At 42.7% G+C, this 22,382-nt stretch overlaps 1 protein-coding gene across 5 annotated transcripts; it reads left to right on the top strand.

Moving 5' to 3' along the window:
- The first annotated feature begins 508 nt into the window (after positions 1 to 508).
- Positions 509 to 22,333, top strand: celf1 (cugbp, Elav-like family member 1). 5 transcript variants are annotated; one of them, XM_061755188.1, is made up of 13 exons: positions 509 to 660; positions 3,959 to 4,146; positions 4,464 to 4,546; positions 5,323 to 5,371; positions 5,491 to 5,625; positions 11,019 to 11,098; positions 12,089 to 12,250; positions 12,401 to 12,470; positions 13,610 to 13,729; positions 14,248 to 14,361; positions 14,639 to 14,827; positions 15,017 to 15,160; positions 17,598 to 22,333. In XM_061755188.1, the coding sequence occupies exons 2-13, from the start codon at positions 3,969 to 3,971 to the stop codon at positions 17,723 to 17,725; spliced, it is 1,452 nt and encodes a 483-aa protein (XP_061611172.1). In that variant the 5' UTR covers positions 509 to 660; positions 3,959 to 3,968; the 3' UTR covers positions 17,726 to 22,333. The 5 variants fall into 5 exon arrangements, with proteins under 5 accessions (XP_061611172.1, XP_061611193.1, XP_061611161.1 ...); XM_061755177.1 differs by lacking the exon at positions 509 to 660 and adding an exon at positions 1,913 to 2,429 and having other exon boundaries at positions 11,043 to 11,098; XM_061755166.1 differs by lacking the exon at positions 509 to 660 and adding an exon at positions 1,924 to 2,429.
- The last annotated feature ends 49 nt before the right edge of the window (positions 22,334 to 22,382 follow it).

Genomic DNA, 22,382 nt, shown 5'->3' with positions numbered 1-22,382 from the left:
TATAATATAAATACATGTCCTGGTCTCTATTGTCCTATGACCTATGTAGTAGTAATATATATTCATAGTGAAACCCCTTTCCTCCTTGTATAAAACCACAATAACATTTGTTTTTATTTGTTTTTAAACTGACTGATGGTTGGTTATTGGTCTTAAATTATTAGCTAGTTTGGTAAAATTTTTAACGGCATTTTACTTTTGAAAAATGTTGTCTCTTGTGGAAAAATGATGTGAAAACATCTATCCAGCATGGTGCTTCTCAGTGGACCGTACCACCTGCCACTTAAACGCAGGGAATATTCCACTGCCACCCGCGTCTCGAAAAGCTTGAAATTCTAATAATTAAGCATCTTAAGTATAGGTTTGAAATGAATTATATTTTATAAATAATAATAAACACGTGAAGAGTGACTAAAACAGTCTGAAGTTGTCTCCGAGCAATCCCCCCACCCCCCAGTGGAATGGTAGTGTCCCGAGCCTGGGCGAGTGCCTGCCATTTTCACACAGTTGAGGGCTAGCAGTCACAATCCCTCAAGCTGCTTGAACTTCACGATTTGAAAGTGTACAGCACAACACAACAATACATTTGCTGGCCAACGTCCAACACGGCACCTTGGTCTGAGCCAAAAGCAGTCAAATAAAGTGTGGCGTAAAAGACGGGTAAGTTGCTCGTTTCAAGTTGAGAAAAGGCTTGTTGGGAGCTAGCCTAGCCTAGCTAGCCGAGGTGAGCCCGTTGCGCGCGCGTGTGCGCGCGCACCTCTCAGCTGACTGTCAAAGTTGCTCTTGCTTGGCTAAAGCTAACGTGACAACAAGGCGACTGCGATGTACAGTATGGCGTTTAGGGCGAGAGTTTGCTGTCAAGTTCGACCAGTGTGAACACATTTGGTCACTATTATTAAATTATGATTTGGTCACTATTTATATCCGAACGAAGGCTGCACGTGATGTCATCTACTAACGCGGAAGTGGTCAGTGGCTTCAAACCCCGGAAACTTTATTGCACGCTGGCACGATAACAGTGGAAGCTGTAGTTGTGTTTAGGACGACTCCAAATAGTTGCCCATCACTCATGATTATTTCTGGAATCTCCCTCGGGATTCATGAAGTATCTATCCCTTGCATTTAAGTAAGAATAATTTACGATCCATTTTGCATTTTTTTGGGGGGATAACAGGTTTGTAGTTCATTGTTGTTGCATGAAATTGCCCTTTCATGCAGCCGCCTCCAATACCGCTTATCATCACTGTGTCGTGGGTGTGCTGGAGAGGTACACCCTGGACTGGTCGCCAGCCAATCGCAGGGCACGTGAAGCTCGAGTACCCGGGATAAACAACGCACAGGTTTCTCCGGCAAGCATGTAAACCCACACCGCAGAATTGTGAGGCGGACGTGCGAACCATTCATCCACTTTGCCGCCTTATATGAATATCCTATTATAACAATATTAAGGTTGTAAGGTGGTGATGTCATCATTACAATCAGGTAGTCATGCTGCTAAGTTTCATCTCCAAATTTGCCTTTTGCGGCCAATTTAATGAAACTTTGGACCATCTATTTTTTGGACTGCAATGTCACAAAGGCGTCACGCTCTTTCGATGCCAAAGTGACTGGGAAGAGAAACGTCTTGGCTTTCCCGCTTAAGCTGCTGCCCCTGCGGCCTGACCCCGGATAAGTGGGAAAAAAAATAATGGAGGGATGGATGGAATTTCTGTTTCTGAAGACATTAAAAGCAGTCGCTGCTTCAACTTTGGTTTGTGTGTGTGTGTGTGTGTGTGTGCGCAAAGATCTCAGTTAATGTCCCAGGACTTCTGTTGTCTTTCATTTTGTTTACACACAAACTAATGAGGACTAACACACACCCAAATTCACAGCCTCCCCGCAGCCATCTCTCTCCCCTGTGGCCGGAACTTAATTGTTGGTCGGCGGTGCCGCTAGTCCGGGGATTACGGGCTGGCTGCGTGGCTGCATTGAGTCCCTCTTTTCATTCCCGCTGCCCACTGGGCCTTATCGCCATCGATCTGACACACTGTTTATCTGACGCTGCAGCCAGATCTGCTGGCCTAGGAGAAACGCTCACAAAGGCCACGGGTCATCAGCATTTTGATTGTGGCCATCACGCCCTGTGGCCCCCCGTCATCCCGAGCAGCATCCCCGCTTCCTCCGTCGGCCTTTTCGCAGTCTCTGGCTTCGTCCTCTGCCCGTGTTTCCTCGGCCTCATGTTCTGACCGTGGTCTTCCGGTGGGCAGGTTGTCCATGTGTGGATCCAGTTGCCGTTTACCTCACAGCAAGCGGCGCGTTCGTTGACTTTTCCAGCGTCTCGTTCTTGTTTGTGTTTAGTGTGGTCATCTGAAAGCCAGCATGGCGTCTTTCAAACTGGATTTTCTCCCGGAGATGATGGTGGATCATTGTTCTTTGAATTCTAGTCCTGTGTGAGTTGCCTTTCTCACTATTTCTTGTCCTTATACTGCTGTAAGTGAGGTGGTTTGGTTGTTGTTTTGGCTATGGTGTTACAACCAGAAGTTGTTGAAGACATTTCACTTCACAACCACCAAGAAAAAAGAGGAAGACTTCTGATTCTAACCACGTAGCTAAACAAAGACCAAACCAGATCATGATAATCCACAAAAGTTGAATGGAGGCAACTGGACTCTTCTTGATTTTTGAAGAGGTTTCACCTTTAATCCAAAAATAATTTTGGAATAACGGTGAAACATCACAAGGTAGAAGAGTCCAGTTGCCTCCATTGTAATTTTGGGGATTACCTTGATCTGGTTTGGTCTTTGTTTGGCTACGTCGTTACAACCAGAAGTCCGACGGAAAAGTTGAATGGAGGCAACTGGACTCTTCTTGAATGTTGAAGACCTTTAATCACCTTTAATGCAAAAGGCTTCTTCAGTGTTGGACCACAAGTTCTGACTGGAAACGAACTGAGAATAAAACCCCCAACAGGACTTTACCAAACAAGATTTCTGGTTGTCTGTGTAGATTCTCATCTAAAACTGAGGAAGCCTTTTGGATTAACGGAGAAATCTTTTCACCAACCAAGAAGAGTCCTGTTGTCTCTATTCAACTGGCTGAATGAGGATCCTGCTCGGTAATGTCATGCTATGCGGTTCATTCTCAGTTAATTTCTACGAAGAACTTTTGGTCCAAGTTTTGTTTCATTAGAATATTAAACAACCTTGTTAAGGGAGAGTGACAGGAAATAAGCACACTTGGAAAAAAAAATGATTTCAGAAGGGGACATTTTGGAAGACAAAGTCATCTTGGTTCCCATGTAAACTTTTCTAAAATGGACAAAGTGCACATGTGTGAGTATGTCACATTCATTCAGGAATAGTATTGGAACACAGGGCTGCTGTTGTTGTTGTGTCGAAAGAAAAGAATTAGTTCAACAGTGATTCAGACAGTTTCCATGAAATTAATTACGTTGCACATTCAGAGCACGTCTTGATCAAATCATCCTTCATCAGGCTGAAAAGAAGACCACATGCTAACTGCTAACATGCTACAACAACAAGACGAAACACCTGTTTACTTCTCACTATGATGTTTTGGCTCAAATGTTAAATTGTGCTCAATGGCAAATTTGATACTCAAAAAAAAAAAGATCACATTTTCCCAACCTACACTGAGCCAAGGCACATATGTTACATGAGAAAATCTCACAGCACAACGCCAAACAAAAATGTCACCCAAAAAAATAAACAGTTAATACTGAAAAAAAAGATCTCTTTTCAGTTGATTTTCAAATGTAATTACTCAGTGTGAAATCCGGGCCTGGGTATCTGCATACTTGTTGAACACTTTGCTGCTATTCTGTTGTATTACTGGCAACAAGTTAATTATTCTTTCTCCCATCCAGTGGAAGAGCATTTAATTGTCACTATATGTGGTTGGCATAGATAACAGTAGATAAACAAAGATAATTAGTTTTTTTTCTCGTGTGTCTTTGCAGTGGCAAGAAGATGAACGGGTCCCTGGACCACCCCGACCAACCAGATGTGGACGCCATCAAGATGTTCGTGGGCCAGATCCCGCGCTCCTGGTCTGAGGAGCAGCTGCGTGAGCTCTTCGAGCCGTACGGCGCCGTCTACGAGATCAATGTTCTCAGGGACCGCAGCCAGAATCCGCCACAGAGCAAAGGTGAGCCCGGACAAGAGTGCCAACGTGTTCGGGCAAGGTCGACTTTCCTCGTGCGCAAAGTAGACGTTACGCGGAGGTCTGGCTAAGAGAGGGCCCCAAAGCCAGAATCTGATACTTTCCTACAAAGTGATGCATCAATATATTTTCACCCGGAAGCCGAACTTGCCGAGCACAGATTAATCCGTTTGGATTGTAGGAATATAAATCGATATAATGAATGAATCGTACGCCACTAATTTGAACCACATGGCGTCGTTGAGTTGCCATTTGTTGGATGAAACGGATTGCGTGCGTGTGTGTTTGTTGTCTCACGACAGGATGCTGTTTCATCACGTACTATACTCGCAAGTCGGCCTTGGAAGCACAGAACGCTCTTCACAACATGAAGATTCTTCCTGGGGTGAGTGGCGGCAGCCTTCGAGCTCTCTGATCAAATCTGCCATGGATGCCATTTTTGCCCTGCAGTCTCTTCCTTATTGTTGTGTCATGAACTCTGACCTTAATTGAGGCAAGGGAGGCCTGCAGTTCTTTACAAGTTGTCCTGAGTTCCTTTGTGCCCTCCTGGATGAGTCAATGCTTTTCTCTCGGGGTAATCTTTGTAGGCCGGCCACTCCTGGGAAGGTTCGCCACTGTTCCATGTGGGGATCATGGCTCTCCCTATGGTTCGCTGGAATCCTAACGCTTTAGAAATGGCTTTTGTAACCCTTTCCAGACTGATAGATGTCAATTAATTTATTTCTCGACTGTTCTGGAATTTCTTTGGATCGTGTCATTTTGTTGCAGCGCCCGCGACCCTAGTGAGGAAAAGCGGAACGGAAGACGGATGAATGGATTTTGTTGAAGCTTTTTTTTTTTTTTTTTACATCTTTTGTCCTACTTGATTGTGTCAGGACAGATTCTATTTAAGTGATTTCTTGATTGAACAGGTCTAGAGGTAATCAGTAGCCTCCGCCATTGATTGTTGAAGGCCCTATTTCATGGTGAGAACATTGGCCAATTCCATAGTTCTGCACCTAAAAGTGATGTCTGCAGAAAACAAATCCCACACTTCAATTGCTTTAGTGGGCCACGTAAAGTGGTGTGGCGGGCCGGATCTGGCCACCACGCCTTGAGATTGACAACTTTGGTCTGGATTCTGTTCACGAGCACTTACATTGAATCTTTTCCCTCCTCCAGATGCACCACCCCATTCAAATGAAGCCGGCTGACAGTGAGAAGAACAACGGTGAGGATTTTTGGGGGGAAACGGATTGCTTGAATTCTTCATCATGATCTCATTTTAAACTCCATTTGTTAGTGACTGTCGTACGTCTAAAATGAGCGTGAACGTTATGTTTAATGCAGCGGTGGAGGACAGAAAGCTGTTCATCGGGATGATCTCCAAGAAGTGTAATGAGAACGACATGCGCTTGATGTTCTCGCCCTACGGACAGATCGAGGAGTGTCGGATACTTCGAGGCCCCGACGGACTGAGCCGAGGTGACGACAACGTTCTTGTACTCCACAGATAAATAATGAGAGATACAATTTAATAAAAACTTGCATGCAAGTAGACACTTAAGTACAGCGTATAGCTCTAAGAAGCGTCTGGCAATTTCTCCTTCGGCGAGTTCACATGCCAAGGCAGACATCTCCAGTTTTTGTGAATTGAGTAAAATTATATATTGTTTTTCATTTCTGGTTCCAGGTTACAGCTAATCATTTTTTATTTAGGATATGATTGTAACCTAGCATATTTTAAGCAATTAAGATGCTAATTTTGAAAAAAATAAAAATAAATCAAACTTGAATTGATATGGTTATTTAAAGAGTTCTTTGATGTCATTTAATCGCAAAACCAGACAAGTCCAAAATTTTCACGTAACTATAAAACTACTCTGAAATGGTAAATATTAAGCCTTGTGAAAAATAATCAATAACAGGTGAGTGTCCTACAACTGCAATTGTCTTGAAGTAACCTTGAATCTTAACCCTCTAAAGGGAGACAAGGCACATTGATTGCCGAGTCAGTTATGTTCTTTGTTGCTGCTCTCCTCAAGATCCTGGCATCCCACTCGATTGCGACCAACATCGGCAACATCGTACAATCTGTGGACACAATCACTATCAGCAATCTCACCAAATTAGTGATGGGATGTTGACCTCTTTTTCGAGAGCTGCTTCTCAAGGCTCGGCTACATAAGAAGAGCTGGCTCTTTTGGCTCCCAAGTGGTCCCTCATTTTTTCCCCTCTTCAATCCTGTACAGTGGGTACGGAAAGTATTCAGACCCCCTTAAATATTTCACTCTTTTTTTTATATCGCAGCCATTTGCTAAAATCATTTAAGTTCATTTTTCCTCACATGAATGTACACACAGCACCCCATATTGACAGAAAAAAAAACGGAATTGTTGAAATTTTTACAGATTTCTGAAAAAAGAAAAAGTGAAATATCACACAGCCAGAAGTATTCTGAGCCTTTACTGAGTATTTAGGAGAAACACCCTTTTGAGCTAATACAGCCATGAGTCTTTTTGGGAATGATGCAACAAGTCTTTCAGACCTGGATTTGGGGATCGTCTTAGGGTCATTGTCTTTTTTGAAGGTGAACCTTGGGCCCGGTCTGAGGTCCTGAGCTCTCTGGAGAAAGTTTTGGTCCAGGATACCCCTGTACTTGGCCGCATTCATCTTTTCTTCGATTGCAACCGGTCGCTGAAAAACACCGCCACAGCGTGATGCTGTTGGGTCTGTATTGGACAGGTGATGAGCAGTGCCTGGTTTTCTCCACACATGCCACTTAGAAGTAAGGCCAAAAAGTTGTATCTTGGGCTCATCAGACCAGAGAATCTTATTTCTCACCATCTTGGAGTCCTTCAGGTGTTTTTTAGCCAACTCCATGCGGGCTTTCATGTGTCTTGCACTGAGGAGAGGCTTCCGTCGGGCCGCTCTGCCAAAAAGCCCCGACTGGTGGAGGGCCGCAGTGATGGTTGACTTTCTAGAACTTTCTCCCATCTCCCGACTGCATCTCTGGAGCGAAGCCACAGTGATCTTTGGGTTCTTCTTGACCTCTCTCACCGAGGCTCTTCTCCCCCGATCTCTCAGTTTGGCCGGCCGGCCAGCTCTAGGAAGGGTTCCGGTCGTCCCAAACGTTTTCCATTTCAGGATTATGGAGGCCACTGTGCTCTTAGGAACCTTTAGTGCAGCACAAATGTTTTTGTAACCATGGCCAGATCTGTGCCTGTCCACAATTCAGTCTCTGACCTCTTCAGGCAGTTCCTTTGACCTCATGATTCTCACTTGCTCTGACAGGGTTAGGGTTAAATGGTATAAGGTCTTATATGGACAGGGGTGTGGCTTTCCTAATCAAGCCCAATCAGAATAATCAAACACAAATGGACTCCGATGAAGGTGGAGAACCATCTCAAGGACGATCAGAAGAAATGGACGGCACCCGAGTTCAATATATGAGTGTCAGAGCAAAGGGTCTGAATACTTCTGGCTGTGTGATATTTCATTTTTTCTTTGTTAATACATCGGCAAAAATTTCAACAATTCCGTTTTTTTCTGTCAATATGGGGTGCTGTGTGTACATTAATGACGAAAAAAATGAACTTCCATGATTTTAACAAATTGCTGCAATATATCAAAGAGTGAAACATTTAAGGGGGTCTGAACACTTTCCGTACCCACTGTACATGGGCAACTTCGATATTTGGCAAAACTGGTAAAAGCACTTCTGCCTCGCTCAGGTGAATGGCGAAAGGGACCGTGACATAGCACTTATGGGAGCTTTAAACATCTACAATGTCTTTTTTTTAACACAAGCTTTCACTATAGAGCCTTGTGTGTGTGTGACAATGGCCAATGTTTAGGCTTCATTTGTGTTTACATATACCATATCACACTTGTATAAAAAAATGATATACATTAGGAATGTAACGTTTTCTGAAAACCGTCAAAACGGTTCGGTTAGACTGTTTTGGTTACGTTCAGTACGTAAGCACGTGCATTTTTTTCTCATTAACTAATGTGGGGAAGCAGTGAGGGACTCGGGCAGCGCTAATCAAAAAAAAAAAGATGGCGGCGCATACGGTTGCAGCGGTGCGTATGAGGAGCGTTCGTAAATTCAGTCTGATGCCACAATACTACTCTTTGAGTGTACATTCCAAGAGCGCTCTGAGTTTCCGAACAATGCGAAGTGGAGAATATTTACAAATGCACCCAGTGTTGAACTCTGCGTGATGTACTCACGATGCCCGTTTGAGGCACTGTCACTGGGTTGCGATCTTACACTAAAAACTACATTTCCCAACACCTTTACGTCCGTCCCATAGACGTTTGGTTCCCAGCATTTAGTTGGCTCCCGGGAAACATTGTAGGGTATGAAAAAGTTGTTTGGGTACATTTCCTAGAACATTTATAATGCTGACACAGACGTTTACGTTTGCGAGGAAACGCGATGCTAGGATGCAGCTAGCCAGAACCCATAAAAAGTAGCAGGCATAAAAGTGGTAGATATACTCGGACTTATAATTCCTTCACCGTTTACCCGATGTGGATGTAAATACCCTCAACTTAAAGCCGAAAGTCTGCAGTTAAAGTGTTAAATGTTTTGTTTGAATGTACATCTATTGTGGTGGTGTTTAGACTCAAAAAGATATAGTGTCCATCTCCCATGAATGAAGAGAGACATGTTTATGGTGTGAGTTCATTCACGTATAATTTTCTTTGTATCGATAATATCATCACTTCTCAACCCATATTGGCTATGAATTATGACACATGTCCATCTATGTCATATAAGACTTATTTAATAACTTGAGCTTTTATTTTGGAGCTTTATTTCGGACATTTAGGCCAGTGTTTTCCAACCTTGGTTCATTTCGTTCCTCCGCCGCCTGCGCGATGCTGCCTGATGCTGGCTGCTCATTGGTCATTCGCCGAAGTGAGTGACAACGCTGGCAAATCGCACATCACATGGCAGTACGTTTAGTGAAGTCCCGGCCCCGCCTGCACGCTGGCTGCTCATTGGTCATTCACCGATAATTCAGAAGGGAGTGACAGAACGCTACAGCTTTTACGTTTCGGCTCCCACCCGACTCGCTCATGGCGGCGGCCAATCTCAAAGAACAAATCATTTCGTAAACTGATTCAGTTCAGTACGTTTACTAAAAAGATTCACTCTTTTGAACTAAACAACACTAATCGGCATTTATCAATTAAGCGTAAAGCTTAGCACCGTTCCTCATCGTCAGAGGTTGATGCAGTAAATATAAAATGACGTATTGTCATTCAGTGCGTACCGAACCGTCACCACATGTATTGTTGCACTACTACAAATTATGTCTAAAATTAATTACTTATTAAGAATATATTATATGGAACATAAATTATTTATACTGCTTTACTAAGTCACGTACTCGGGATGCATAAAAAATGAAATGGTAAAATACAACGCAACTCAACTTGAACGCTCACTTTCAAGCACAATCAACGAATGCTACAGTATATGAGGAGCGAGTTGACCAGAAATAACGGTTGCCGTCATGTTCGGGGACGTGGCTGACGAGTGACCATTTCGTGGTGACGTAAATACGTATGCGCTCAACGAGATGGGCTTCAATGGAGTCAAGTCTTTGTGAGCAGGAAAAGAAACAAATCGTGGGCGTATCCCGGGTATCGTCTGTTGCGCTCACCACGGATGGGTGGACTTCCAAGGGCAACGGAAAGCTGTTGCTATGACTGCTCATTACATCACAGCGGAGTGACAGAAGCAGTGACTAAGTGGAAGACACACAGAGACCCAATACTAACATCCCGCTCACCCCAGATAATGCAAAATTATGAGCTCAGGTGTGCTTTGCTTTCTTAAATTTCTTTTTCAATGATGTGGACATGGGCTAGTGTTTAATTCAATATCCATATTTCAAGGAAGAGCATATTGCTTAAATTGCACTTTGAGATGTTTTTCATAATGTATAAAAGGAGACGGTATCATATTACGCTTTTCAAGTTGTCATATACTGTAATTTAAATGGCAATATTGGACATTTTGAGTTGAATCTTGTTTTTATTTAATGAGCAAAAGTGTTTTACAAATAAATGGAGGACAAATTATTTTTTTTTACTTTTTGCGGATCCAAAAACTACGTTTTAACTAGGACTATCACTATAAATTTTTGTAGTGTTATTTTTTTACTACTAACATCATTTTATTCTCATTCATGAGAGATGGACTTCTATTATTCTGTTAGTACTGTGTATTGTATAAATTCTGTGCAGAATTTGAGACAACAACAAAATTAGCTGATGCTAAACGGTTAGCAATGGCGATTAGCATTAGCACGCTAGCCTTGACCATTTAGGTCTGAAAACGCTAACTACCATTCAGCTCACTCATACATCATGTTATATGTATGTAAATTAGACATCTAACAGTGTCTGAAAAATCACTTACAGACACTCCTCTGTTGTTTTTTGTGATATTTCATTGGCCCAACACTGCGTCTATCTGCAATAAATGAAATTTTTCGTCTTTCTGAAGACAGCTTCACCGAGTTATGTGATTCCCCCCAGCCCTAGTTGAAATTCTTCAAATGTGCTTTTGATAGTCTTAAGGCCAGCAAAAAAGAAAACTTTGTTTTCAGAATGGTTGACAATCAAACTCTCTTCTCTTTCGGAAGTCGTGTGGTTTGTTGACATTCAACTGGATCGCTGTAACATTGGACCTCATAAACGCCAGTCAAATATTTTCTTCTTCTCAGCAGTTTAGAATGCAGTTAAAAAAAAAAAAAAAAAAGTCAACATCTACTAACATCCAAACTCTGGTGTTTACGTCTGTCCTGGTGTCAGTCCACTTCTGTTGTAGACACATGCACGTTTATGTGTTTCAGGTTGTGCGTTTGTGACATTCACAGCCCGACAAATGGCTCAAGCCGCCATCAAGTCCATGCACCAGTCCCAGACCATGGAGGTGAAGTGCCAACACACGCACGCACACACACACACACACGCACGCACGCACGCACGCACACACAAACACTTGCTGCAGCACACTGTGTACAGTGGTACCTCGCCTTACAAGTGCCCCAACTTATAAGTTTTTCCAAGTCTTCGCTTGGTCAATTTTCTTCTTTGTGCTGCAAGCCAAATTTGGAGTTCAGATACCGTTTGAGTGAAGTGAAGAAAAATAAAAAAGGAAGAATTAAGGTACTGTAATGCTCTTGCATTTGGAAAAGGAGAGCCACAGTCTATGATGCGCTAACGAACAAACAGTGAAACACAATTACAAAATGAAAACACTGGCAAGGAGCTGCTGGACCACAACTCCCACAATCCAGCTCTTGACGACGTCACTCGCTCAGCCCCGCCCCTCAAAGGCACACATCCAACACAAATGCTACAGTATGTACAGTAATTAGACTTTATACAACCAGATTATTCCTTTATTCTGTTTTTATACAATGCAGTGCTGTTTTTCTCATTCGCTGCCACCGACGTATATATTCGTATTGATACGATTTTTCATGGAGTGTAAAAAAAGCCACTGACCTTCAAATCGAGCCATGCGAGGAGTCGGCATCTCTCATGTTTCGTAGTTGGATATCTTGAAATAAATTAGGTTGCAATCAAAAACCCTTTTAGTTTTGGGGGTTTTATTGTTTGAGGTGTCTCAAAAGCAAAAAATATTAGCATCAAAGTCATTGTTCTTCTTGATGTTTATTTTCACAAAAAGCCCATTTTCTCGCTTTATTCGTTATAAACCGGTGTTTTTGGTGAAACCAACCCGTGTTCACCTGCTGATTACTAAAGAACGGAAAAAAAATCTGTATTCCGATTTCCGATTTGCTGTACGAGTAAATTGATTACAGCTTGGCCACGGAACGAATTCAACTGCAAATTCAAGGTCCCGCTGTATTTCACTATGGATATGTGAGACAGCCCGTTCGTGTGTTGCGTTTAGGGCTGCTCGTCACCCATCGTGGTGAAGTTTGCCGACACCCAGAAGGACAAGGAGCAGAAGCGCATGGCGCTGCAGCTGCAGCAGCAGATGCAGCAACTCAGCGCCGCGTCCATGTGGGGAAACCTGACCGGGCTGGGGAGTCTGGGGCCGCAGTACCTTGCGGTAAGTGAGAGGTCTCAGAGGAGACTCTGTCATAGGGCCGGGCGAGTCATCGAGCGATATCGCACGAGAGGGAGCGATGTTGTACTTGTGTATCTTCACGGCTGTCGAAGATAACGAGCCACTCTCATTGACTGTGTTTGCCGCGTGCAGATTTACTTACAGCTGCTGCAGCAGTCAGCCTCCACGGGGAACGCACTCAGCAACCTGCACCCCGCTTCAGGTACGCACACAGCAACCTGCAAATGAGTTTGCCACAAGACACACGGGAATGTCCTGCTTTGGTGAGTGCTGTGTGAAAGGCACAGACTTATAAATGTCAGTTCTAGTTTTCTATCGCTGATCGGCCAAGTTTGTGGGAACTCTCCGTGGAAGGAGCTACCCAAGCGCCATCAGAGATTTGATAGTACCTCCGATGATGGAAATTGCAATCGGCTCCCCCTGATCTATATCAGAACAGCAACATGGCAAAAAGCCAGCTGTAGCGGACTGTGTGAAAGTGGCCACATTTCATTTGGAAAATGGGCAGCGTGGCTTGGTCATTTGTCGATGACGTAAAAAAAAAAAAAAAAAAAAAAAAAAAAAAAAAAAAAAAAAAACTTATATGAATGTGTATGTAAAATACAGGTATTTACAGTACTTCATGTTAATAATAAAATAATTAATTTTCATTAAAAAAATACTATTTATAATTCATGTAATTCTAAATAATTAACTGGGATCTTTTAATAAAATAAAAAAATGCTCAATGTATGTGTGAAATTTGTTTTCACTTTTTCGTTTTGTTATAGGTTATCTTAATAATAAAGTCAGTCATTCTTTGTTGTTGTGTAATTTATAATTGAAATATAATTAATGAAACAAATTAATAAAATACATATAATTAATGAAGCAAATTAATAAAACAAAAGTGTTAAAGTGTATTTTATTTTTTACTTTATTGAAAACTGAAAAAACAACAACTGATGAATAGTTTGAATTGGTACAAAGCTAAGTGGTGAACTGCTAAAAGTTAAAAAAAAAAAAAAACAGGTAATGTTCCCCAAAACTGAAAAACAATGTAAATTTCAGAATTATATGAAAAGGCACAGTCTCCAGACTCAAACACCATCGAGCAGGTTTGGGATGAACTGGATGGAAAAGGTGAAGAAATCGATCTGTTCTAAAACGTTTGACTGGTAGTGTAAATGTTCAGTGGGCCTTGTTTAAGACTCAGCATTTTCTAGGGCCATACGTTCCCCACTCCCGGCCTGTAGCCTACGAAAAAGGTAGGTAGGGTGTGTCTTGTGTGCCTTGACTGGAACGCCTGAGGAGGTACAGTCGATGGCATCCTGTGATTGATGATGTGCGTGTGTGTATCAGGTCTGAATGCCATGCAGAACTTGGCCGCCTTAGCAGCAGCGACCGCCAGCCAGGCCTCAGCCACCGGCTCCAGTGCCATGACTACATCAAGTAGTCCACTGAGTGCGCTAACCAGCTCAGGTAAAAGTCTGGATGTGTGACTGTTCATGTTTGAATTCTGCATGTACATCAGACTAAAAGGGAGAGTTGGCAGATTTAAATACACTTGATTTGATCGATTTGAATGTAGCCTCACTTCACTAATAGTTCCAGAAAAGCTCCAGAAGCCTAAGCTAACAGGTCAGACCCATTACAGGGTCGCAGTTTTTCTGTTGTCAACTAGCGTCTGTTTGTCATTAGAGTTAGGGATGTGGGAGGAAAGCGGAGTGCCCGGAGAAAAGCCACGCAGGCACGGGGAGAACATGCAAACTCCACACAGGCTGGGCTGGGGATTGAACCCCGGTCCTCAGAACTGTGAGGCAGACGCGCTAACCATCTTGTTTTTAATCATTATTACAAGGCAAATCCATAATGCTAAGAAATTATGGATTTGCCTTGTGTATGAATTCTGCTGTACAAATAAACTTGCCTCCCCTTACCTTGCCTTGTCTCAAGTCAGCTGTTGAGCTATTCTGACTAAAATGTGCTTTTTGCTTCAGGCTCCTCCCCCACCTCCAGCAGCACGTCGTCCGTCAACCCCATTGCATCTCTGGGAACGCTGCAGTCTCTGGCCGCCGGCACGGGAGCCGGCCTCAACATGGGCTCGCTCGCAGGTACCGTACCCCCTCGCCCCCATCCATCTGGATGATGCACACAATATCAGTTTGTGTTTCTGTTTTGTTTTTTCGCGGAACATACCTAGCTTCACAGTAATAATGTATGAGTAGTGGGTAGGGTAGTGTGGATAAAGGGGATCAAATATTTTTGGAGCAATGTTGCTCTATGTTGTGGATTTTCTGTTATTGCGTGCGGGTCCGGAATGTATACCCCGCGGTAAACAGGGGTTCACTTTATGATTGACGAGTTCACCTGGCCGTTTGTGTGGCGCAGGAATGGCGGCTCTGAATGGCAGCCTGGGCTCGGGAGGCCTGTCTAACGGCTCTGGCAGTACCATGGAAGCGCTGAGTCAGGCGTACTCTGGAATCCAGCAGTACGCCACCGCCGCCGCGCTGCCGGGCCTCTACAACCAGAGCCTGCTCTCACAACAGAGCGTCTCAGCCGCCGGGAGCCAAAAGGAAGGTGAGCTCTGCGGTTGTAGTGGAGGTCACGCTTTTGTGTTCATTTTAGATGGCAAACCTATCAGACATGACATGGGGAGAAAAAAAATATTGAAACCTTTTCCCATGTCATATCTGGTGGGCCACACAGACCATCCAAAAGAGATTTTTTTTAGAAGTGTTGGACATATCAAAGGCTGTTCCTGTGCAGGTCCAGAAGGCGCCAACTTGTTCATTTACCACCTCCCCCAAGAGTTTGGCGACCAGGACCTGCTCCAGATGTTCATGCCCTTTGGCAATGTCATCTCAGCCAAGGTCTTCATTGACAAGCAGACCAACCTCAGCAAGTGTTTTGGTCAGTTCGCATAGGTGTACATGCAAACATTAAACATGAAAATATGGTACATTGGACATTTAATGTGATGTAAATGTTACATTACTGGTGTAGCTTCATTAAATATTATGTAAATATTGTACATTAGAGGTGTATACAACATTGTATACAGTATGATGTAGCTATGCTACATTACTGGTGTATACACCGCGTTCAAATTATTGTGCAAATGTTTTTTCTCAGATTTTCCTAAATAGTCGATGCAAATGGCAGTCAGCATAATTTTCAAATCATCAACCGTTAGAGTATAAGGCAAATGATTTTGAACAAAGCTCTTTTTTTTTTTTTTAAATAAAAAAAAATTCAAATAATATGCACTGTTCCAAATTATTATGCACAGCAGTTGTTGAATATACAGCATTAGGAGGTCATATTTAATGAAATCAAAAGCTACAATCCCCAATTACAATGAAGTTGGGACGTTGTGGAAAAGGTAAATAAAAAAAGAATACAATCATTTGAAAATCATGACTGATTTAACATTAATAACATTAACAAGCAACATTATTGCTTTGGTTTTTTTTTTAATTTTTTTGCAAATATTCTCTCGTTTTGAATGTGATGCCTACAACACGTTCCAAAAAGGCTGGGACAGGAGCAACAAAAGACTGAGAAAATTGAGTAATGCTCCAACAACACCTGTTTGGAACATTGCGCAGGTGAGGTTAATTGGAAACAGGTGAGTGTCATGATCGGGTACAAAAGGAGTATCCCCAAAAGGCTCAGTTGTTCACAAGCAAGGGTGGGGTGATCTTCACTGCTTTGTCAACAACTGCGTGAGCAAGTAGTCCAACACTTAAAGAACGTTCCTGAACGTAAAAAGGAATTTTGGGATTTCATCATCTACACGCCATAAAAAGATTCAGAGAATCTGGAGAAGTCTTTGCAAGTAAGCGGCAAGGCCGAAAACAATCGTCGAACCCGTGACCTTCGATCCCTCAGCCTACATTAAAAAACGTGTAAAGCATATTGCCTGGTATATGGTCTCAGGAACACTTCAGAAAACCTTTGTCACTTAACACAGTTGGTGGCTACATCTACAAGCGCAAGTTAAAACTCTACCATGCAAAGCGCAAGCCATCTATCAACAACAGCCAGAAACGCCGCCAGCCGGCTTCTCTAGGCCCGAGCTCATCCGACACGGACTGACGCAAAGTGGAAAAGTGTACTGTGGTCTGACGAGTCCACATTTCAAATTGTTTTTGGCAATTATGAACATGGTGTCCTCTGGGTCAAAGAGGATAAGGACCATCCGGATTGTTGTCAGCGTTCAAAAGCCAACATCAGTGATGGTATGGGGGTGTGTTAGTGCCTATGGCGTGGGTAACTTGAACGTGTGTGAAGGCACCATTCATGTTGAAAGGAACATACAGGTTTTGGCACAACATATGCTGCCATCCAAGCAACGTCTTTTTCAGGGATGTCCGTGTTACAACAGGGTGGCTTGCTAGTAAAAGAGTGCGAGTACTATTGAAAATGTGTGCTGGCGCATTATCAAGTGCAAAATACCACAACGGAGACCCGGACTGTTGAGCTGCTCCAGTTGAATATCAAGCAAGAATGGGAAAGAATTCCACCTCCAGAGCTTAAACAATTCGTGTCCTCACTTCCCAAATGCTTATTGAGTGTTGTTAAAAAGAAAAGTGATGTCACACAGTGGGGAACATGCCCCTGTCCCGGCTTTAACAACAATGTGTTGCGGGCATCAAAATGAGGAAATACAGAATGTAAATATGTCAACTGGTTTCATGAAGTGTAATCAATCCAAAAGTCCCACACATGCAAACACAAACTGTGTCATTTGCGTGCCTGTACCTTCATTTGCACCGTGTGTGTGTGTGTGTGTCTCTCTCTCGCTCTCTAGTACAGTACGCCATTGTGTACGAACGCACAGTGACAACATTTGCACCCCACATGACATTCAGTTCTTCTTGAAACAATATTTTGCATGCCGATCGATCTGCGGCGAGTGATGCCTGCGCATGAAATGCTCGCGCGTTCTGCAGACGTATCACCATAACTTCTCCGGCTATTGTTTTAAATTGCGTTATTGTATTTTATTTTTGTAATATGTTAATCGTTAGCCCGTGTGACTGTGGTGTTTTCCATCGTATGCTTGAAGTAGGCTGCGATTGTGCCGAATACACGACGTGTCATTCTCTTTGGTTTCTAATTAGTTTTCAAGTAAACTCCAACTGGTAGTGGCAATGAATAGCTTCAAGCCTCTTTTTTTTTTTGAAGACTACAAATTAAACTTCATTGGCATTGGGGTTTGTAAATATGCTCCAAAAGGTGAACAGATATTGATCAGTGTCAGAATCGTTCACTTCGGAGTGCCCCATTCTGTGGCTTCAAATTCCCATCGGTAACCAAAGTGTGTGTCCGCGTGTGCTCGCAGGCTTCGTGAGTTACGACAACCCGGTGTCGTCGCAGGCCGCCATCCAGTCCATGAACGGGTTCCAGATTGGCATGAAGCGGCTCAAGGTGCAGCTCAAGCGCTCCAAGAACGACAGCAAGCCGTACTGAACGCTGGCGGCCGCTTCCCGCTCTCTCTCACTGAGCGTGGGAGCTGCGCTGGTAAGTGGAGTCGCAAACGTACGGTAGGGGGCGCCGCCCGCCGGCCCCCCGTGCTCGCGGACGGACTGGATTCTTCCCGTGTACTCTTTTGTGGTTCATGCACTTTGTTTTACCTCCAACAAGAGCGACAAACTGCTGTGTTTTCTTTTTCGTTTGCTGTGCTACCTTTGATACCTTGATTGTTACCACGTGTTGCACTTGGACAGCTTGGTGCCCAATTTGTTTTCTCTGTTGTGTTTTTTTTTCTTTCTTTTTTCTGGTAAATGTGCTTCACTTTCCTTCACTGTTCTCCACTGGGACAAACATAGGAGTCCGGCCACCATTTTTGTTCTCTTGCATTCAACTCCATGGCTTTTTTGGGAATCCTTCCCCATCCACTATATCGCGATTTGGCCATTTCATAGTGTTGTCGTCACACGTTATCTCATATTTGGTTTCCTCGATGCATGATCATCTACCAATGGTCACTAGAAAAGCAATATAACCCATGATGCAGTACGCCGATAAGGAAAAAAGATTTTCCGTTTGCAGGGTCGCGTTTGATTTCAAGATGGGACAAATTCATGAGTTGTGGTGCAGAAAATGTCTTTAACTCATTCACTGCCAGCTGCTTTCAAAGCATACTTTTGTGAGCATATTGCCAGCCGTTGTAGAGCATTTTGACTGACCTTTCAAGATGCTCAAAATATTGTGTTCTGTGACAATATGAGCATCTAACCTACCGGAACAAAGCGTAAACTCTTCTTTCAGCATTCAAACGAGTCTGTTTCTAGCTTTTCTACCTCAAATCCAAAGTCCACAAAGCGTCTAAACTACCGGAAAATGTAAAGAAGAAAAAAAAAAACCCAGAGGAACCTTGACGATTGTAGGCCCCTCGTTTTCCAAGCGGATCGAGTATGAAAATGACTCCTAACACACGCCACACCACAGGATAATTACTTAGGATCATCTGAAGAGACCTTTGCTAATTGATCGGAACAGAGGACTCAGGCTAAAAATCGCCCTGCCTCGTATGTGCGCATCCTGCTTAAACGATTGTTGGCCTGACTGTTTTTCCAAGCAGATCGGGGAGAAGAATTGACTCTTATCACACCCCGCACCACAGGATAATCAATCTGTAACATCTTTAGGAACTTTGCTGTAATCAGAATGGAGGAATCAGGCTAGAAATTGTCCCGATTATCGGTATACGTGTTCACCGCTTTACAATTGTCAGACTCCACCATTTTCCGTGCAGATCGAGGAGTAAAAATGACTCTTAACACACCCCACTGCACAGGATAATTGCTCAGGATCATTAAGAGACAACCAATAATCGGGCCTTTGCTGACTCGAATCGCAACAGGAGGATAATGATCCGATTCAGCCCGATTGTCGGTGTGTGTGTGTACCGCGCTTGATCAAGGATTTGCCATTGTAAATATTAAACGGGCCTAACATTTATGATTATCAGCCGAATTGTCGCTGTGTGTGTACTTGGCTTTACCCACCAGTAGAATCAACTCATAATTAATTAGCTACCACCTCATTTTGTATTGATTATCCTTAATCGTCTCTGACAGGAGGTGTCACACTGAAAAAATGTACAGTATATTCTTGATATAGTCCTATTTCTAGTCGTATATAACCATCAAAAAGGAGCAATGCAAAAGTGTTTGGAGACAATTTCACAGCCACAAACCTCTCCTCTCTGATTGGAGCGTGGATGTCACGTGACCTACCGGTTGCTTCTTTGGAGTCGCGCGTTGTTGCTTTTTGTAAACGTGAGGCAGTGACATGTATATTGAAGGCTCTGCCTCTTCTATTTTTATATTTCGAAAAGAACAAAAGGTTTTATACTTCTCCTGTGTGCTGGGGAACTATTTATTGCCTGAATTATTTATCTGCTGTATTTTTCACCAAGCGATGTGTCCAACAACTCAAATGGATCTCCTGGTGTGCGCGCGTGCTTGTCACCTGTGTCATCTTGTGTCCGACATAGCCACAATGTTCAACTATGTTCCGTATTTCAAAATACTCTTCACTCAGTACGCCGTGTTCATTCATCTCATCGCTAAATGTCTTAATTGCTACACGGGAGCAGCCCCGTTTCACTGAAGGGGATTAGAAGAGGTCAGCACTGAAAAGGGGAGGGGGGGGGGGGGGAATGGGGAAATAAAACAGAATAACGCGGGAATAAGGTCGTATACTAGAACAATTGAGAATAAAGTCATTGTTATGCTGTTACCTGTTGATTGTGTAAAAACAAGAATCCTTATTTTTCTGAAGAAAAAAATATTCTGGTGATATTGTCATTTTTCTTCAGCAAAAAAAAAAAATCTCCCTTTAGTCTCATAATATTATGTCTATTTTGTTTTGAAAATGTGAACTTTATTTGAGTAATATTGACACTTTCATTTCATAATATAATGACTTTTTCTTGAAAAATATGATGTATAAAACTCTAAAAGAGATGGACTTTCTCCCAAAAAATACAACTTTATTCTCATGAATTGCAACTATTGGTATTTTTCTTTAAAAAAAAGACTTGGCCCCCCCCGGCCCCCCAAAGAAATCTAGGAATATTTTAGTCCTTTTTTTTCTCCCAAAACAAAATCTAATTCTTGTAATTTTTCTTTACAAATGAAATCAAAAATTGTATTCAAAAAGTCACAAATTTGACTTTTATATGAAAAATACGTCTTTTTTTTCTTGGACTATTACAACTTTTTTTTCTCTAAAAAATAGAACTTTAGTCTCATAATATTACAAATTTGTTTTTCTTAAAAGTCAACTTTCGATCTTGAAAAAAGTACAACGTTGCATCCCCAACTTTTTTTTCTTGTAATAAAAAATAAAATAAAAAATACAACCTCCCCCCCCCCCCAACTCCTCTCCCGCCCCTGATGACAATTGGCCAGGGGTGTTCAATCGTCGAGCGTCGCACAGGGCGCCATTCGGTCCAGAACCGCCTCTACCAACATAAAGACGTAACAAGCACGTTCATACACGAGCAACTGACGGCCGTCATTCAACTCTCCGCTCTCATTCACTGACTCCCACATCACTCACCAGGTCAAGCCCCGCCTTTTAAAGCCGCATACACACTCAAGGGAGGGGAGGGGAGGGGGGCGTCGCCTTGTTTTTTTGCCACGTGTGCGCTGTTGCGTTTCTAGCTGACTCCCTAGCATGTGACGTAACCGTCCATCGTCCAGTCCTTGTCCCAACCCCACGCGTCTCTCTGGCGCTCCCACCAGGAGGTTTACTTGTAGTTGTTTGCCTTCCTTCGCCCCGAGCGCCGCCACCCGTCGCCCCCCAAAAATTTATTTTTTATAGTCTAGAAGCGTTTTCGAGAAGCGTTTTTATCGTCCGCCTCCCGCCGGGCCCCGACCGACCCTTTTGAGTTGTTGTGCTTTTGTGTGTCTTGACACAGTGTTGTGTTTGAGTGCTGCCGTGTGTGTCGGAAATTAGAAGACGCGCGGAGGCCGAGACATGCCGTGGAGGGAGGGTAGGGGAGGGGGGTGCATTTAATTGTGGCCACCGTAACGATATAGCGTGTGCATAAAATGCTACTTTAGAAAAAGCACGACAAAATCTTTTGTTTGAGAAGTCTTCTTACTTTTTCTTAGGAAATCAAAATAAAAGTCATATTTAAGTCAAGAATTGATACAGTATCGTAATTAAATATTAATTCCTGTTGATTGAATAGAAAGGAGTATTAGTTGTAATTATTTGTGCTCGACTCAGATGGATGCAGGTGGGAACTGTCAAATGCACCTCTTAAAGTATGATCTTTTTCTTCACTGGAAAAATACAACTTTCTCGTCATAATATTGTAGCTTTTTTTTTTTTTTTTTTGCTGGAAAACATACAACTTAAATCTTGTAATATTTCAGCTTTTTTTTGCTTTAAAAAATGCAGCTTTTCATCACTAAAATGACTTTGTTCTCAGAAAAATGCTACTTCATTCTTGAAGTTACCCCTTTTTCCTTGAAAAAATATTGCTTTATTTTTGTAAAATGGCTCTTTATTTATATTTTGTTTCTTTAGTCTCGTAAATGATGACTTTTTTTGGAAAAACCTTGCCCGTGCAATACCACCACTTTATTCTTATGACTTTTTCTTTATTTTGAAAAGACATGGACTTATCTCTGAAAAATACAACAATAGTCTCATAATATTGCGACTTTTTTGACTGTTAATTTGTGGTTATGAAATACAAATTTGTGGCACATGTTATTACTATTTTGTGGCCAAAAATGTACATTTTATGTGCATGTTATAATTATATTGTGGCCACAATTGAATTCCCCCCCCCCCCTCTTGTGTCATGTCTGGGGCACCCTAAAAAAGGACAAGAAAAACAAACAACTTTTTTTGGGGGGGGGCAAAGGAGTGCTGATTGTAATCGAATGCTCGTCGTCGTTACCCGACTGACGTTGACGAGGAGGTGGCGGTCACCCTCTTTTGAGGTTGCATGTTTTTAGATCTGTACTGAGATTTGTGCCAAAAATGTCAACTGCTTTGTATTCAGTTCTGGAAAATGACAAATAAACTGGTGCCAAATGTTTTGCTCAACCGCAACGTTGTGCTGGTCACTGACATGTCTCACACAAACAAACACACG

This window comes from Phyllopteryx taeniolatus, chromosome 2, assembly GCF_024500385.1.
Source record: "Phyllopteryx taeniolatus isolate TA_2022b chromosome 2, UOR_Ptae_1.2, whole genome shotgun sequence".
NCBI lineage: Eukaryota > Metazoa > Chordata > Actinopteri > Syngnathiformes > Syngnathidae > Phyllopteryx > Phyllopteryx taeniolatus.
This window is presented reverse-complemented; position numbering and strand designations above follow the sequence as displayed.

Excerpts from the sequence above, each read along its gene's own strand:
- celf1 (XM_061755166.1), top strand. The coding sequence starts at position 2,359 with ATGGCGTCTTTCAAACTGGATTTTCTCCCGGAGATGATGGTGGATCAT. Across the intron at positions 2,430-3,958 it reads TCTTTGAATTCTAGTCCTGT|TGGCAAGAAGATGAACGGGT; the intron begins GTGAGTTGCCTT and ends GTGTCTTTGCAG. Across the intron at positions 11,099-12,088 it reads ACCAGTCCCAGACCATGGAG|GGCTGCTCGTCACCCATCGT; the intron begins GTGAAGTGCCAA and ends TGTTGCGTTTAG.